This window comes from Xenopus laevis, chromosome 5L (genome assembly GCF_017654675.1).
Source record: "Xenopus laevis strain J_2021 chromosome 5L, Xenopus_laevis_v10.1, whole genome shotgun sequence".
In the NCBI taxonomy this organism is placed as follows: domain Eukaryota; kingdom Metazoa; phylum Chordata; class Amphibia; order Anura; family Pipidae; genus Xenopus; species Xenopus laevis.
The window spans coordinates 157,338,892-157,356,619 of NC_054379.1; the positions used below are offsets into that span (position 1 = coordinate 157,338,892).

General features: G+C 41.1%; 1 protein-coding gene across 2 annotated transcripts in view; it reads right to left on the bottom strand.

Annotated features, from left to right (window-relative positions):
- Positions 1–17,728, bottom strand: part of itsn2.L (intersectin 2 L homeolog) — a 103,326-nt gene that overhangs the window by 15,396 nt on the left and 70,202 nt on the right. Inside the window, exons 22-29 of one of the 2 annotated variants that reach the window (XM_041563580.1) lie at positions 17,469–17,674; positions 15,690–15,751; positions 15,085–15,251; positions 13,827–13,872; positions 13,590–13,711; positions 13,381–13,477; positions 11,766–11,957; positions 5,772–6,076 (exon numbers count right to left, since the gene is read on the bottom strand). In XM_041563580.1, the coding sequence (XP_041419514.1) occupies positions 6,075–6,076; positions 11,766–11,957; positions 13,381–13,477; positions 13,590–13,711; positions 13,827–13,872; positions 15,085–15,251; positions 15,690–15,751; positions 17,469–17,674 (894 nt within the window). In that variant the 3' untranslated portion in view covers positions 5,772–6,074. Of the gene's footprint in view, positions 1–5,771; positions 6,077–11,765; positions 11,958–13,380; positions 13,478–13,589; positions 13,712–13,826; positions 13,873–15,084; positions 15,252–15,689; positions 15,752–17,468; positions 17,675–17,728 lie in introns of those variants that run through there. The other variant, XM_018264054.2, reaches the window with a different exon arrangement.

The following is a 17,728-nucleotide window of genomic DNA, read 5'->3' on the forward strand; positions in this document are numbered from 1 at the left end:
TTCTGTAAACACTTACAAGATTACACATTCGCCCCAGGAATATATGTGGAACCATGAACTGTCGGGGAATAATTCTCAGATCCAAAGTGGGGCCCATCAAAAACCTGATATAGAGACTAGTGGGAGAATACAAGGAGTTGTAGTTCTGAAACAACTGGTTGCTGAAGTGCATTTATCCCTGCAACATCATCTATCCAGTTGTAATAATAGAAATTGGTGGGCTGCAGCAAAATGTCTGTGAACCCTGATGTAGAATTTCCACCAGTCTTGCGAGGCTCACATTTTGAAACATAACCCTTATACAGGAGGCAGGTCACTTATAGTTCTGAAATCTACAGACTCCATCATGTCATAAGCAGCTCTACCAGCCTCATAATGGAATGTAGGTATGTTATTACGTTGGAACCACAAAATAATTACTCACTTCCAACTATCCATGCTTCCATTTATTAGAAAGAGAGCCCTACACACCACGCACTGAAAAATGGTAAAATAAGGAGGACAATCCCAAAAATGCTCAAATAGTACTCAAAATAGTTCTCAAATTTAGGCTACGCTGACTCATTGCTCAGAAGAGCCAAATGGTGGTTGGACTGAACTGTGGAGGCAACCTCCTCAGATGGTTCACACAAATGAATTGGGGATAAGAAAAGGAGAACGCATTAAAGTGCTCAATGGCCTCCGTGATGCTGAATATACAATGGACCCACCTCCAACCCATGTGCTTCACTTCCACTGCCAAGCCAAGTAAGTACTACTAAAATACGCAAGGTGGCAGGTGGGAACACTGCATTTTGGAGAGGTCTGTGCTGGGAAATGTATAATGATGACAAATGAAAACTGTAACCTGCTCCACATTACACAGTTGGAATAAATCATGAACAAATATTTCGTCATCATCATCATCCCTTTCAGCTTGACATCTCAAAAGCCATTTGTGCTGGATGTTGGAACATAATATATTTTCACACCTTAATAACAAATCGTTATGGGCCTTCTCTATAATCTTTAGAGCAGATGAAGGCTCTCCTACCATCAGTAGCATGTAAGAAGGCCCTTCCACCATCAGTAGTACATACAAAGGCTCTTCCGCCATCAGTACCACAGAAGAAGGCTCTCCCACCATCAGTAGCATGTAAGAAAGGCCTTCCACCATCTGTAGTACATAAAAGTCTCTCCCACCATCTGTTGTACATAAAAATTCTCTCCCACCACCAGTACTACATAAAAATTTTCTCCCAACATCAGAAGTACATAAAAGTTCTCTCCCAACATCACTGGTATGTACGCAAGCTCTTCCACCATTAGTAGAGCATAAAAAGGCTGTTCCACCCATCGGTAGCATGTAAGAAGGCTCTCCCACCATCAGTAGCATGTCTGAGATTTTTCCTACCATCAATAGGACACAGTTCAATCCTCAGTAGTGCATAAGGAGGTTCTCTTGCCATCAACAGCAGATAAGCGGGCTCTCCCACCATCGGAAGTATGTAAGGAGGTCCCCCCACTATCAGCAGCCCATAAAAACCTCTTCTAACATCAGTAGTAAAAAGCAGCCCCTTACAGAATCAGTAGCACTTGAAGAAGTAGGTTGTCGGGCAAACATAAGGAGGCTATAATACAATCGGTAATTCTGTACGTGGTACTTAAGGAGACCTTTACACATTAAGCAGAAAATAAGAAAGCTCTCAAACCACAAGAAGCTTCTCCAACCAAGTATGAAGGCTTTATCACCATTCGTGGCACATGTGAAAGCTCTTATATTGAGGCCCTCACACAGTCAGCTGAATACAGAGGCACTGGCATTATAAGCGGCACACGGGGGGGGGGGTCTCACATGGATATGATTGCGATGAGGAAGAATGAGGGAGATCAGTGCATCCAATTCAAAAGTGGCACACAGGCTATATTGTGGTACATAAGTAATTGTAAACAAAATGGCACCCACGCCATCAAAGTGAACTCCACACAATTACACACAGATCGCACACTATACAATACGCAATATACAAATCAAATTTGTATGGTGGCAGATGAACTGGCACTATCATGAGCGGACCGTAAATGCATCGCATACAGCGCCCACTTACCATCAAGTCCAGGTAGGGAAGACTCCCTCCCAATAAACTGCACGAGTCCAACTATTGCAGTTCAGACAATGAAGCATGCACATAACAGCTTCTATCAATTGCCTTCAGAATAAAGTTCATTATAAAATATATGAAGTGCTACTGGTTCATCAAATGAAATCAAGGTCAAGACCAAGAATGGGAAAGGCCAAGTACTATCGTTCTCTTATTAATGTTCCACATAGAGACTGATAAATAGGGAAATTGACTTCAGTTTAAATGACATATATTCCATCTTGTATGCTTGTCTTCAGAAAGAATGGTTAAAATACTTGGCCGTTTCTGGATAATGGGTCTTTCCTTAACGTGGAGAACCAAGACGTAAGGCTGCTAAGGAACAAGGAGACATTGGATAATGCTCAGTAGGATGGAGTTGCCATCAACATGGATTTATGCAGCTTGGTTACCATCAAGGTACTTCCTGGGTAACAAGTCCTGTCACTTTAAAGTGGCACTATATAGTCTACATGGAGCTGCTGTTGGGGTATTTTGGTGCGCAAGTCCCATGTACCTCAAATTCTTGTCCTCTGATCATGACCTAGCTCCTGGACTGTTACCATCTAGTATAGGACATCTGAACATGGTGTCACTATGTGGGAAACGCCACATAAATGTGCATTAATGACTTAAAGGAGAACTAAACCCTAAAAATGAAAATGGCTAAAACTGCCATATTTAATATACTGAACTTATTGCACCAGCCTAAAGTTTCAGCTTGTCAATAGCAGCAATGATCCAGGACTTCAAACTTGTCACAGGGGGTCACCATCTTGGAAAGTGTCTGTGACACTCACATGCTCAGTGGGCTCTGAGCAGCTGTTGAGAAGCTAAGCTTAGGGCTCGTCACTAATTATCCAGCAGAAAATGAGCTTCCCTGTAATATAAGCTGATGCTACAAGGCTGATTAAATTCTTATGCTAATTGCACTGGTTTCTGTGCTGCCATGTAGTAATTATCTGTATTAATTACTAATCAGCCTTATATTGTGACATTTCTATTCTATGTGTACTGTATATTGTGAGTGGGTCCCTAAGCTCAGTAAGTGACAGCAGCACAGAGCATGTGCAGTGAATCAGCAGAAAAGAAGATGGGGAGCTACAGGGGCATCTTTGGAGACACAGATCTTTACTGCTAAAGGGCTGTGGTTGCCTTGGGCTGGTACAGAAGCACAAAACATCATGTACAACATTTCTAGCTACTTCTTTAGTTAGGCTTTAGTTCTCCTTTAAGTGGGAAAATGGGCAGGAGCGCTGTTGTACACACCTCCCTGTTCAGCAGCCACACCCTGTAACACCTCCAGACAACTAGTTTTAAAATACTTTTACTATACTATACTAATAGCTTTAACAACCCATTGGCAGCTAGTGGCTGTCGGGTATATCTGGAGTTGTAGTTCTACAGCAACTGAAGAGCCGGTGGCTGGATATAAGGGACACATAAATAATGCTTCTCAAATAGGGGTCAACAAAACAATTTCCCCGTCTACACACAACCCCTAGCAAAAAGTGCTTGTCATTTACTTTACTATATATATTTATAAAATTCAGTAGGTAGCATTACCTCTAGTCAGATATAAAATACCTTTATCCATAGAAAGTGCACAGGGAACTTTGGACCACTTGGGTTCTGTTCAGAACTATAACAGTCATCTTACCTTACAGCAGCAGTCTCTACATTCAGGATAAATAAGCCCCCTGCTGCCTATAGATACAGATATATATATATATATATTGTATGAATACTGTCAAGTACCCGGCTAATAGCTGATTAACCTCTATCAAGGTTATATAGGCCCTATTTACAAGACGTGCTTATCTTTGCTTTATTTCCCCTTGAATTAAAAGTAAAGCATAAGGTCATTGATTGCTAGGACTGGCGGATAGTAATGTTTCCACCCTTAGGGCAGGAATAAATGGGCGACTCCGATGCGCTACGCAAAATCGCAGGCGTCACGTCGGATGCAACGGAAATAAGATAAGTAATTCAATTGTCGGATCGTGTCGCAGCGTTAATGCGACAAGACAGTCGGATGCAGACGCTGCACCTGCATCCGACAGTCGTGTCGCGTTGCATCAACAATGCAACACTGAAATTACTTACCTTATTTCCGTCGCATCCGACGTGACGCCTGCGATTTTGCGCATCACGTCAGATCGCAGCGGAATCACCCATGTAGTCCTGCCCTAAGGGTCAGGGCACACGGACAGATTCGGGGAGATTAGTAGCCCGGCGACAAATCTCCTCTTCTTTGGGGCGACTACTCTCCCCGAACTGCCTCCCAGTCGGCTAAAATTTAAATGGCCAGCGGGATGACACTCGGAGCGATTCGTTTTCCTAAGCCACCCAAAGGTTGCCTCACAAGGAAAATTCGGGCAACTTTGGAAAACAAATCGCTGGGCGACTAATCTCCCCGAACTGCCTCCCCTCTGGCTAAAATGTAAATGGCCGGCGGGATGACACTCGGAGCGATTTCGTTTTGCCTCACGAGGAAAATTCGGGCGACTTCGGAAAACGAATCACTAGGTGACTAATCTCCCTGAATCTACCTGTGTGCCCTGACCCTAACCAATGAGTAAATCAATTACAATTCAGATCAAAGCTTATCCTCCAGGGCAAGGTTGCAAAGCAGGGTTTTTCCATTCTAGGGATGCACTGAATCCATGATTTGGCCTTTTTCAGCAGGATTCAGGAGAATCATTGTGCCTGACCAAACTGAATCCTAATTTGCATACGTAGTGGAGGGAAGGGAAATCTCGTAACTATTTGTCACAAAACAAGGAAAAAAATTCCCACTTTTTCCTTTCCTGACTAATTTGCATATGTAAATTAGGTTTCGGGTTCAGTTTGGTCGAATCATTCATGAAGGATTCGGCTGAATCCAAAATAGTGGATTTGGTGCATCCCTAATCTAGATTGTGGTACTCCAGTGGTTACTGAACTACATCTCCCAGCATGCTTGGCAGCTACTATCTGGTGTAGGATGCTGTAACTCAGCAGATAAACCTTATACTATTATATATCATTGGGTAAAGTGCACAGATGCGGTTTGTTCAAATACAAAGAAGGTAGTTACGGCAAAAAGCGTGGCATTTTGGAATGACTTTTTGGAGTATGAGGAACCCACGTAAAGCTTATAAAGCACATTATTACAATTACAAAGAGAGAGCTGCTATTGAACACCATAAAACACATACACCGATCATAATCATCCTATGTCTGTCCAGCTGTCGGCTGCTTATGTTGGCTGACACTTAGTCCCAGGCACAACTGGAACGCACGTTCTGAATGGCCAATCAGAAGCCATGCTGCACGGGTAGCAAGCCAGCCCTGCGGCCGTTATCTGAGCAGCATGTGGATGTTACAAGCAACTAGCAATACAGACATGTATATGTTGCATTTGCTCCTATAAAAATGCTATTATAAAACATTCCCGGCTGGCACCATTAGACATTCATTATTGCACATTTATACCCTGTACCTTGGCACGTCCCTTGGAACAGACTGAAACAACACACAATTGGCTTCTCTTCTGTTACAAAGTGATTTAAGTGTACAGACGTGCATCTGATGCGCATAGTGGGTCTTTGTGTGCCTAGACCCCTGTAATGAAAGCTTTAAAGGACCACCCACGGGGATGAGGAGTGCAGCAATGCATGGAGAGCCCCCCGTGCTGCAATTTGGCTTTGCCCACAGACTGATTGGTTAGACAGTGTAAGTGGTACGGCCCATATCAGGAAGCAAGCGGAAAGCAATGGAAGCCCCACAAAGACCCACTATCCTTCCACATACAGAATGCAAGAGAAAGCAGAGGAGAATTTAATCCCACAGGTGGTCCCGCCAGAGATTTAGCTGCGGCAGATTGATCATTCAATGCATGAAGCCAAAGATGGGGTCGCTGATTTAGTCAGGCTTGGATAGTGGGTCTCTGTAGAGCTTTCATACACTGGCTCCTAAAAATAAAAGAGAAAACACACCAGGGATGAAACTATTGCACCGCCTCCCCGGCACACAGTGCATCATGGTACACGTGAAAAGCATGTCTACTACACGCTTACTGCACGCCAACAATATGGCAGCTCTGGGGGGGGGGGTGGAACAGTTGAAAAACAGAAATGCTCAGCCCGGAACTCTACAAACAACACTGTATACATGCTCAGAATAAAAGGGCAACTAAAGTATGTACTTACTTCATACAGCCAAACCTACGCTGCCTTAAAGGGGATCTTCACCTCTGTGTTAACTTTTAGTGTGATGTAGAGAGGGATATTCTGAGACAATTTGCAATTGGTTTTCATTTTTTATTATTTGTGGTTTTTGAGTTATTTAGCTTTTTATTCAACGGCTCTCCAGTTTGCAATTTCAGCATTCCATTTGCTAGGGTCTAAATTCCCCTAGCAACCGTGCATTGATTTGAATAAAAGACTGGAATATAAATAGGAGAGGCCTGAATGGAAAAGACGAGTAATAAAAAGTAGCAGTAACAATACATTTGTAGCCTTACAGGGCATTTGTTTTTTAGATGGGGTCACTGACCCCCATTTGAAAGCTGGAAAGAGGCAGAACGAAAAGACAAATCCTTAAAAAAACTATAAAAAAAATAGATAATGAAGACCGATTAAAAAGTTTCTTAGAATTGACCATTCTACAACATACTAAAAGTTACTTAAAGGTTAAACCACCCCTTTGTATACTGCAGTTTTTTTTTATTATTTTAGACTAACATTCCCTTTAAAGAACCAGTCAACTCAAAAAATTTTTTAAAAAAAAATTCATTAGTATACATCAAAAAACAAAAGAAAAAAATCACCAAGACAAATTAAACTTTAAAATCACAAAGCCTTTATTAAGAAATAACTTACCAAAACTCCTCCTCTTCAGAAATTGATCGGGTGATCCATCGTGCGGCGCTTGATTTCTCCTCCCTGCCTTCCTTATAGGAGATAGCCAAGGAGGAGAAATCGACCACCGCACGATGGATCGCCAGATCGCCTTTTCTGAAGAGGAGCGGAAGTGGAGTTTTGGTAAGTTATTTCTTAATAAAGGCTTTGCGATTTTAAAGTTAATTTGTCTTGGTGTTTTTTTTTCTATGTATACTAACGATTTTTAAAAAAAAAAAAAAACCAAGGACAAACAGATTACTATAGAACCCTACAAAACGCACAGAATAAGGAGGAGGTACTACAGATACTGACAACATTTTGCAGGGTAGCAGTAAAGAAAGGCTGTAGTTAACAAATCACTATTCTAGTGATAGGGGTCACTGACCCTGGCAACCACCTCCTCACTGAGTGCCACTGTGTAGTCTGTGTACATGGTCACATGAAAAAAAGTACATGGGGGTGTTTGCGAGACATTAAAGTATTTGCACTGAAGTATGAATACAATCCAGCAACTGCCAGGGACCTGCTATTCCGGACACTGAACAAAATAAGAACATAGTTGGGAGATTCAGCTTGTAGCCCCGAAAAGTTATGAACTACAACACCCAGAATTCTCTGCCAGTCTAATAAGACTTGGACCTGTAGTGCACAGTAACCAAAGGGAATTTGGTGTGTGTGTGTTGGAACATAACTTGCATGTCTTATAAATAAAGTGTTGTACAAAACACCACATTTAATGGCAAATATACTCCTAAACTCATCTTGCCTTAAAGGAATTGTTCAGTATAAAAATAAAAACTGGGTAAATAGACTGTGCAAAATAAAAAACGTTTCTAATTAGTTAGACAAAATGTAATGTATAAAGGCTGGAGTGACTGGATGTGTAACATAATAGCCAGAACACTACTTCCTGCTTTTCAGCTCTCTAACTCTGAGTTAGTCAGTGACTATAAGGGGGGCCACATGGGACATAACTGTTCAGTGAGTTTGCAATTGATCCTCATCATTCAGCTCAGATTCAAAATCAACAGTTATGACCCATGTGGCTCCCCTTATAGTCGCTGACTAACTCAGAGTTAGCGAGCTGAAAAGCAGGAAGTAGTGTTCTGGCTATTATGTTACACATCCAGTCACTCCAGTCTTTATACACTACATTTTTGTCTAACTAATTAGAAATATGTTTTATTTTGCACAGTCTATTTACCCAGTTTTTATTTTTACACTGAACTATTCCCTTAAAGGGATACTCTCACCAGTAACACGACATTGGCACAGGGTTCCCCCCATATATAACCACTAGGTCACCTTGTTTATTTTGTTACAAACCACTTGTTGAGCTCCCCGCAGACCCAGTTTTCTCCCTGCAACTGCTCTTCCTCTCTGCCCTCCACTGAATCTGGCTGTTTGGGGTGTGGCAACCTCCTGGGCACACCCTGTGGGCGGCGGCCTGCTCTGACAAGACAACAGCACGTCCTGTCTGTCACAGTTAAGAACTGCCCACAGGCATTGCCCAGGAGGAAACTCTCCCATAAGCAATTCCAACTTTCCCTGTGCTTCTATATATGACGGTTGCCAACTAATACACATACAGGTATGAAACTACACAATTCCCCCCCCCACACACACACATACATTGAGCTAAACAACACAACGTATCTGAAATACATGTGAAGGTAATAGTGAGGGGCTTTCCTCCATGGCAAACACTGGGCATAGGTGCATGAGGGGTTTGAATACTGTGTTAGTGTATGAGGAGATAATAATCTACTTTCTTTGGCTCCATCTGTAGATAAGAACATGCATCTAATTGCCCTGTAAAAGCCTAAATATCAGAAAGGTCTATATAAATATACCAGTAAACCCTCAAAGTAATTCTGCTCTGAGTCCTCTGTCAAAAGAAACACCACATTTCTTTCCTTCTATTGTGTACTCATGGGCTTCTGTATCAGACTTCCTGTTTTCAGCTTAAACCTCCAGGGCTAGGGCTTGAGCATGCTCAGTTTGCTCCTCTCTCCCTTTTCCCTCCTCCCCTCCCTGTCAGAGCTATGAGTGAGCAGGGAGAGACTCAGGCAGGAAGTGATGTCACACCAAGCTAATATGGCAGCTGCTATCCTAAACAAACAGAGAGCTTCTAGAGCTTTTTACTCAGGTATGGTAAAACATTCTACAGAATAAATATAACATTCTAGCTTGCACTATTGCAGCTAATCTATTGGCAATAAAATGACTCCGTAGCTTTCCTTCTCCTTTAAAGGAACAGTAACACCAAAAAATTAAAGTGTTTTAAAGTATTCAAAATATCATATACTGTTGCCCTGAATTGGTAAACTGATGTATTTGCTTCAGAAACTCTACTATAGTTCATATAAACAAGCTGCTGTGTAAGACGGCAAGGAGTTTGGTGCGCTAAGTCGATAATCTGTCCCCAATATCTAAATAAGGATAGAAAAAGTATATAGTGCAATACAGCCAATGTATCCTTGTTAAAAGATGTTGCTCGGAGCTACTCACAATTTTGAATTTCTTAACAGGCTTTCAATTGGCTCATTCACGCTGAGATCGATCTTTAGCGTAAACCTGCAATAGACAGCTACAATAGTGTAATACTATCAGGTTTTTCGGAAGTTTTTAGGGGTTAGTTGTACTCACCGAGTGTCGGGTAAATATAGGCGTTCAAAGGTGTGTGCTTGTAGCACGGAATGCCGTCTCACACTGGATATCGGGCGTGCGGTAATGCAGTCTCCAGTTTCCGCGATGTTCCTCGGCGCACCAAAGTTCATTCAGAACAGTGCTCTGTATGTTACCGGCCACAACGCTTTGATGTAGGCGATGAGTACAGACCGGTGGCTCCAAGCTAAAACTTAACACGGGGGCTGTCGGCACAGTGATCGTACGTTCCTGGATATCGCTCACGTGTTCGTTGGCAACGGGGAGTCTTCCAGCGTGCTAGTGCAGGTTTACCAGCGGTGTGTTACAACGACTCCGATAAGATATTCATGGGTTTTTGAGGTCTTCGAGGGAATAGAAATCGACTTGGCTAGCAAATATATTAAAAATATATATTTATTCAACAATAAAAGCCCAACGCGTTTCGTATCTCTTATACTTCATCAGGGGTCCACCGGTCTGTACTCATCGCCTACATCAAAGCGTTGTGGCCGGTAACATACAGAGCACTGTTCTGAATGAACTTTGGTGCGCCGAGGAACATCGCGGAAACTGGAGACTGCATTACCGCACGCCCGATATCCAGTGTGAGACGGCATTCCGTGCTACAAGCACACACCTTTGAACGCCTATATTTACCCGATACTCGGTGAGTACAACTAACCCCTAAAAACTTCCGAAAAACCTGATAGTATTACACTATTGTAGCTGTCTATTGCAGGTTTACGCTAAAGATCGATCTCAGCGTGAATGAGCCAATTGAAAGCCTGTTAAGAAATTCAAAATTGTGAGTAGCTCCGAGCAACATCTTTTAACAAGGATACATTGGCTGTATTGCACTATATACTTTTTCTATCCTTATTTAGATATTGGGGACAGATTATCGACTTAGCGCACCAAACTCCTTGCCGTCTTATTCAGTACAAATTTGCGGACCAGGTGGACCCGCATAAATCCTTTGGTGCAGAGAGCAAGAATCTATATGTGATTTGGACTGAGCGCAGCACTTACAACTACTAGATAAGCTGCTGTGTAGCCATGGCGAAAATTTAAAAAAACTCTATATGGCACAGGTTAAATAGTGGATAACAGATAACACCATTATGTTCTACAGAGCTTATCTGCTGTGTAATCTGAGCCTTTTCTCCTTTGAATGGCTGCCCCCATGGCTACAAAACAACTTGTTTATATAAACTATAGTAGTACTTATCTGTTATCTACTGTGTATCCTGTGCTTGAATGGCTGCCCCCATGGCTACACACCAGCTTGTTTATATAAACTATAGTAGTGTTTCTGAAGGAAACACACCAGTTTTACCAGTGCAGGGCAACAGTACATTATATTTTATTACTTTAAAACACTTTCATTTATTGATGCTACTGTTCACGTACACACACACGAGGCTAAAGTTTGAGCTGGTCAATAGCAACAATGATCCAGGACTTCAAACTTGTCACAGGGGGTCACCATCTTGGAAAGTGTCTGTGACACTCACATGCTCAGTGGGCTCTGATTGGCTGTTGAGAAGCTAAGCTTAGGGCTCGTCACTAATTATCCAGCAGAAAATGAGCTTCCCTGGCTGTAATATAAGCTGATGCTACAGGTTTGCTGATTATTAAATTCTGATGCTAATTGCACTGGTTTCTGTGCTGCCATGTAGTAATTATCTGTATTAATTACTAATCAGCCTTATATTGTGACATCTCTATTCTATGTGTACTGTATATTGTGAGTGGGTCCCTAAGCTCAGTAAGTGACAGCAGCACAGAGCATGTGCAGTGAATCAGCAGAAAAGAAGATGGGGGAGCTACTGGGGCATCTTTGGAGACACAGACCTTTACTGCTAAAGGGATTTGGTTGCCTTGGGCTGGTACAGAAGCACAAAACATCATGTACAACATTTCTACCTACTTCTTAAGTTAAGCTTTAGTTCTCCTTTAAACTACAGCTCTCAGCATCCACTGGCTGAAGTTTAACAGCAGCTGGAAGCTCCAAGTTGCCTATGATTACAGTGGAATTATTACTCACACTGCTGGAATTATTACTCACACTGCTGGAATTATTACTCACACTGCTGGAATTATTACTCACACTGCTGGCTGGGATCACTCTCCGTGGTCATCTTGACGTAGTTGCAAGGAAAGAGGCCAGTCACTCCATTGATTTCGCCTTGCCACCAATCAACGTCATCTTTATTTAGCACATTGATAAGTTGCCCTTTGTTGAAGTGAAGCTCATCTTCATTTTTGCCGATGTAGTCATACATGGCTATCACCTGGCACACTGAGCAAGAGAGAAAAGTCACCTTACAGAGAGGAAATAAGTAGGGATGCACCTAATCCACTATTTTGGATTTATTTTGTGAAAGATTCGTCTGAACCAAATCTGAATTTGCATATGCAAATTAGGGATGGGAAGGGGGAAAACATTTTTTATTTCCTTGTTTTGTGACAAAAAGTCAAGCGATTTCCCTCCCCATCCTAATTTGCATATACAAATTAGGATTCGGATCGGCTGGGCAGAAGGATTTGGCCGAATCAGAATCCTGCTGAAAAATGTCGAATTCTGAACCAAATCCTGGATTCACTGCATCCCTAGAAATAGGACATGAAACGTTACTTGACTAGATGTGCCAATACTGGTAGTTCTTTATTATAAATCATGATTGATTTCTAAGATATTAGCAGTTTTATTGCGCTTAACAGCTTTTTTTAAACTACTGTGTGACTGACAATGTGGTAAACTGTCTAAGCAGAGATACTATATATTTTTATTGGACGATTTGGGAGGGTTAGTGATACAGGTGCTCTGAAAGAGATCAGAAGTCCTAAGTCTAAAACTGCTAATAACACGTGGGGGCATATTTATCAAAGGTCGAAGGTAAAAAAACTTCGAACTTCGAATTCAAAAAGACCAACCAAATGGTGGTCGAAGTTTTTTGGGGTCGAAGTGGGCTGAATTCATTCTGATTTACTTCGATTCAATCTCCCAAACTCCCGCAATTGCCTCCATACAGGTTGTAGGAGGTCCCCCATAGGCTAAAACAGCACTTCGGCAGCTTTTAGGAAGCGAATGGTCGAAGACAGTACTTCAAAAAAATTCGACCTTCGAATTTCGACGTTTTCTTCAACTTCGAATCAAAGTATGACTATTCCCTAGTCGAAGTACACAAAAATAGCTCGAAATTCAAAGTTTTTCACTTCAAAACTTCACCTCGACCTTTGATAAATGTGACCCTTAGGGTCAAATTGAAATTTCAAATTAGAATTTTCAAGTTTTTTTATGACCAAAACTGTCAAATTTGACTAGGGAATTGTTCTAATTAGATTCCAGTTTTTTTTAAAAATTCGATTACGATTTTTGAGATTTATCACACCTTTAAGTACTCGAATTCGACTATTCGCCACCTAAAACCTGCCGAATCGCTGTATTATTCAATGGGAAAGGTCCTGGAATCAATTTGGAGACCTTTTTTTTTCAGAGAAAAAGTTTTCGGGTTGATCCTATTCACCCGAGGTTTACAAATTCAATTTTTTTTTGATACATTTCGATTGGTCGAATTTCGAGTTCATAGAATTCTCAAATTCGACCTTTGATAAATGTGCCTCTAAATGTAAATGCATTTTCTATTTGGGTTTAGATGCCTTTTGATAATGGCTATTGAGCTCATAGAGCACATGCTGGTGATCTCTCATTCACAACATACCTGGATTGAAGGCAGGAGCAGCTTTTTCATTATTTGGTCCGAGTAATTTAACATGCGACGCCGGGAACCAGCCCTTTTGCCGTTTCTTGCCTCTCGCCTGTATAAGAGAAGAGAACATTAGCTGGGATCACATGACCTGTGGATTAAAGGAACCCGCAGTTGCATGCTGGGAATGAGGGTTTTTTCGAGGGACCAAGCCACATGTTTACCTGCAGCTCTCCTTGCCACCATCCCGAGGGATTCTTTTTTTGGATGAGGATAAGTTGGCCTGGTGCCAAGCTGAGTTGCTCTGTGCCGGTGGCAGTGTAAGTGGTAGTCACCTGGGCTATCTCTGAAATAAGGAAAGAGAGTCCATGTATCACGGATGCTCTGAAAACTGCGGCTATTGCTCGTCTATTTGCTTTACCAGTTTATAGTTCAATGGTCCAAAACTAAATGACACCTACCAGGCTTTTTGGTTAATGTTCCGGATTTGCCCGCGCCACTGGAAACCTGGAAATAGTCAAAATGAATATTTAATGAAAGAAAGATACTTGGTGTAAGGGCACCACATGCTACTAACTCTATTACAAATGGTACAAACTCCATTACATACATTTTGTTGATGTGATTATTGCCAAAAAAACATTACATTTCACCCAGCTGTCCATATGTACTCATTAAACTTTCTCTAGACCCGCATGGAAGAACATCAGTTTGAATGTGTGACATGGTTATAACTAAACAAGTCAAGGCAAAATATGTCCAGATGTAACAACCTTATTACAGGTATGGGACCCAGATGCTTGGGACCTGGGGTTTTCTGGATCTTTCTGTAATTTGGATCTTCATACCTTAAGTCTACTAAAAATCATATAAACATTAAATAAACCCAATAGGCTGGTTTTGCTTCCGATAAGGTTTAATTATATCTTAGTTGGGATCAAGTACAAGCTGCTGTTTTATTATTACAGAGGGAAAAAGGAAATCATTTTTAAAAGTTTGAATTATTTGGATAAAATGGAGTTTATGGGAGACGGCCATCCAGTAATTTGGAGCTTCCTGGATAATGGGTTTCTGGATAACGGATCCCATACCTGTACATTATATGATTAAATGCATCACATAGTAATGGTAAATGCAAAACACAACAAGAAGGCATAATGTGTTTCGCATATATACATATATCTATATAATACACAAAAGCCATGAATATCCTGTAAATTATATTCTTATAAACGGTGAGTTCTGATGTCATCAGTTATAAACGGTGAGTTCTGATGTCATTTCTGTCACATGACTCACTGAAATTTGTGTATTATAATAAATAAAGTACCCCCAGTTGTAAAATATGAGGATATTAGAAGTTACCTCGGAGTTCCATGACCTGTATAAAAACACTCGGCTGTCAGCCTCGTGTTTTTATATCGTCATGAAACTCCTCGGGAACTTATAATATCCTAATAATTTACAAGAGGGGGTACTTTATTCACTATATATATATATATATATATATATATATATATATATATATATATATATATATATATATATATATATATATATATATATATATATATATATATATATATATATAAACACCCCCCCCCCCTTTTTACCATAATATTATTTAACTAGTTCTTGTCTTATATACTGTACATATTGGTTAAGGCACAACACTCTGAAAACGCTTTTTTTTAACAGAAAATATGAATCTCACGTTACCTCCTGGTCTCGGACTCGCACATAGTTTGATGGGAAAATGCCTGTCCTGTCTTCTATTCTGCCCGTCCACCATTCGCCATCTTTCTGGGTCACTAGGATGAAGTCTCCTTCATTGAAATAGAGATCTCCAGGCTCTGCGCTTGAGTAGGTATACAGGGCCACATACTCTAAAGAGACAGAGAATTGGTCTCAATGAAATACAGGTGGAGGTACAGTATAAACAAACCCATGCCCGTTCCCTTGCCTCCTCCAAAGTACAAGCAGGCAAAGTACTAGATTGGCACAATCCTGCTGAAACAGTCCAGGATTAACCCAAAATATTCTATGTTGCGTCTTCTATTGGAGAGCTCTTCCTGATTACACATATAGGGAGCCAATTAATCTGCCTCTATGTTTATTGTCTGATTGGAATAACTGAATGTAACCTAAGCAGCTACAGTGAGTACATATAAACATTCCCTGCAGATGGTGCCCGTCTGGAATCGAACCTCTCAGATGCCTTTTAATTACAAGACATTTTGCACATAAACGGGAGATTTCAAGCAAAGCCAAGTTTACCAGCAGCACGGCACTCCCGGTCACGTTTGGGAAATGCAAGCACTTACCTTCTCCAGTTACGGGGGAACTAGCCGGCTTCTTCTTCACTGCCGCATAGATGGGTTCTGGCCTGAAAAAACATGCAACCAGGTTAATGAATGATAAGGTTGAGCCCTCTACATGAGTTAAACACTATTGCCAAAGTACTACCAATGTGCTCGCACCTTGCAACATAAACACTTTTGCCGATTTAGCAGAATAAGTGGTGGATTTTCTGTGCAAATGTCTGTTCCCTCTGGCAAGGTAACCAAGGAAGGATTGTGTGACCTCATTAAACTATAGCAGTGTATTAAAGACGTTGTTCACCTTTGAGTTAACTTAGTATAAAAAGTATTTGTAATTGTATTCATTTTTTATTGTTTAAGGTTTTTGAGTTATTTAGCTTTTTATTCAGCAGCTCTTCAATTTGCATTTTAAGCAGTCTGTTAGATAGGGTCTAAATGACCCTAGCAACCATGCATTGATTTGAATAAGAGACTGGAATATGAATAGGAGAGACCTGACTAGAAAGACGAGTAATAAAAAGTAACAATAACAATACATTTGTAGCCTTACAGACCATTTGTATTTTTGTATGGGGTCAGTGACCCCCATTGGAAAGCTGGAAAGAGTCAGAATGAAAAGGCAAATAATTATAAAACTATAAAAAATAAAATTATGATGATCAATTTAAAAGTTGCTTAGAATTAGCCATTTTTTAACATACTAATCCTATACTAAATACTATAATGGAAACCAATTAAAAAGTTGCTAAAGCTGGCCATAGACGCAAAGATCCTATCGTAGGAATCGAGGATTCGTACGATTTTTGGGCCGTGTGTGGAGAGTCCGGACATTTTTCGTCCGGTCGCAGATCGGTCGTTTGGTCGATCGGACAGGTTTGATTTTGTCTCGACCGTCCTACCGGAGCCCATTGCGCTCTCATCGCAATCCGATCGTTCGCCGTAGGGCCGAACGTTCAGATTACCCACGATATAGCCATGCCCGTTAGTGGCATATTGGCGAAAGATCGGCTCGTTTGGCGATGTCGCCAAACGAGCAAATTTTTGCGTCTATGGCCACCTTTAGAATTGCCCGTTGTATAACATACTAAAAGTCACCTCAAAGGTGAACCACCCCTTTAACTGTTAGTATGATGTAAAGAGTGATATTCTGAGACAATTTGCAATTGGTTTTCAATTTCTATTATTCATGGTTTTTAGTTATTTAGCTTTTTATTCAGCAGTTCTCCAGTTTGCAATTTCAGCAATCTGGTTGCTAGGGTCCAAATTACCCTAGCAACCATGCACTGAATAAGAATAAGAGACTGAAATATGAATAGGAGAGGGACTGAATAGAAGAATTAGTAATAAAAAGTAGCAATAACAATAAACGTGTAGCCTTACAAAGCATTGGTTATTAGATTCGGGGTCACGCCCCTTTGTCAACCCAGAAACCCTGCACAATAAACAAGCAGGGAATCCTGCAACTTGGGTGCCGACCCTCTTCTGTTCCATAGTATATGTGAGGCTGCCGGATCCTCTAGGATTGTGCACCAGGCTGATCTGTGGAAGGGTATGCGATTGTTCTATCTACTTTGGTGAGACCCTACATGGATGGCCAAGATAACAAGGAACCAAAAACAGCCTGGGACTATGTATAAAGTTGAATATTTAGAAAACCTCTTCCTCCCTTTATATAAAAGCATATGCAAGGATACACAGTGGGAAACAGGAAGAAGTAAAATCCAATGAAAACAAAAGTGTCAGCAGATACTAGTGAGCTGGTATAACACACTGAATACTCACTCTGCAGCTTTTGTATCAGCGCCAGGAAGAATTTTAACGTAAGATTTCGGGAACCAGCCTTTCTGTCCTCGGACTTCCCCAAACCACCAGTTTTCCTGCTGCTCCAGTACAACGATGATGTCATTTTTGGAAAAGTTTAAGTGGTTATCCTTCTTTGCAGTCCAGGAGCACAGTGCTTCCGCTTTGACGCTCTCCCCCGGCTGCCCCTAAATATAAATCAAACATTATCAGTTATGTCGGATTTTCAAATAAGATGATTA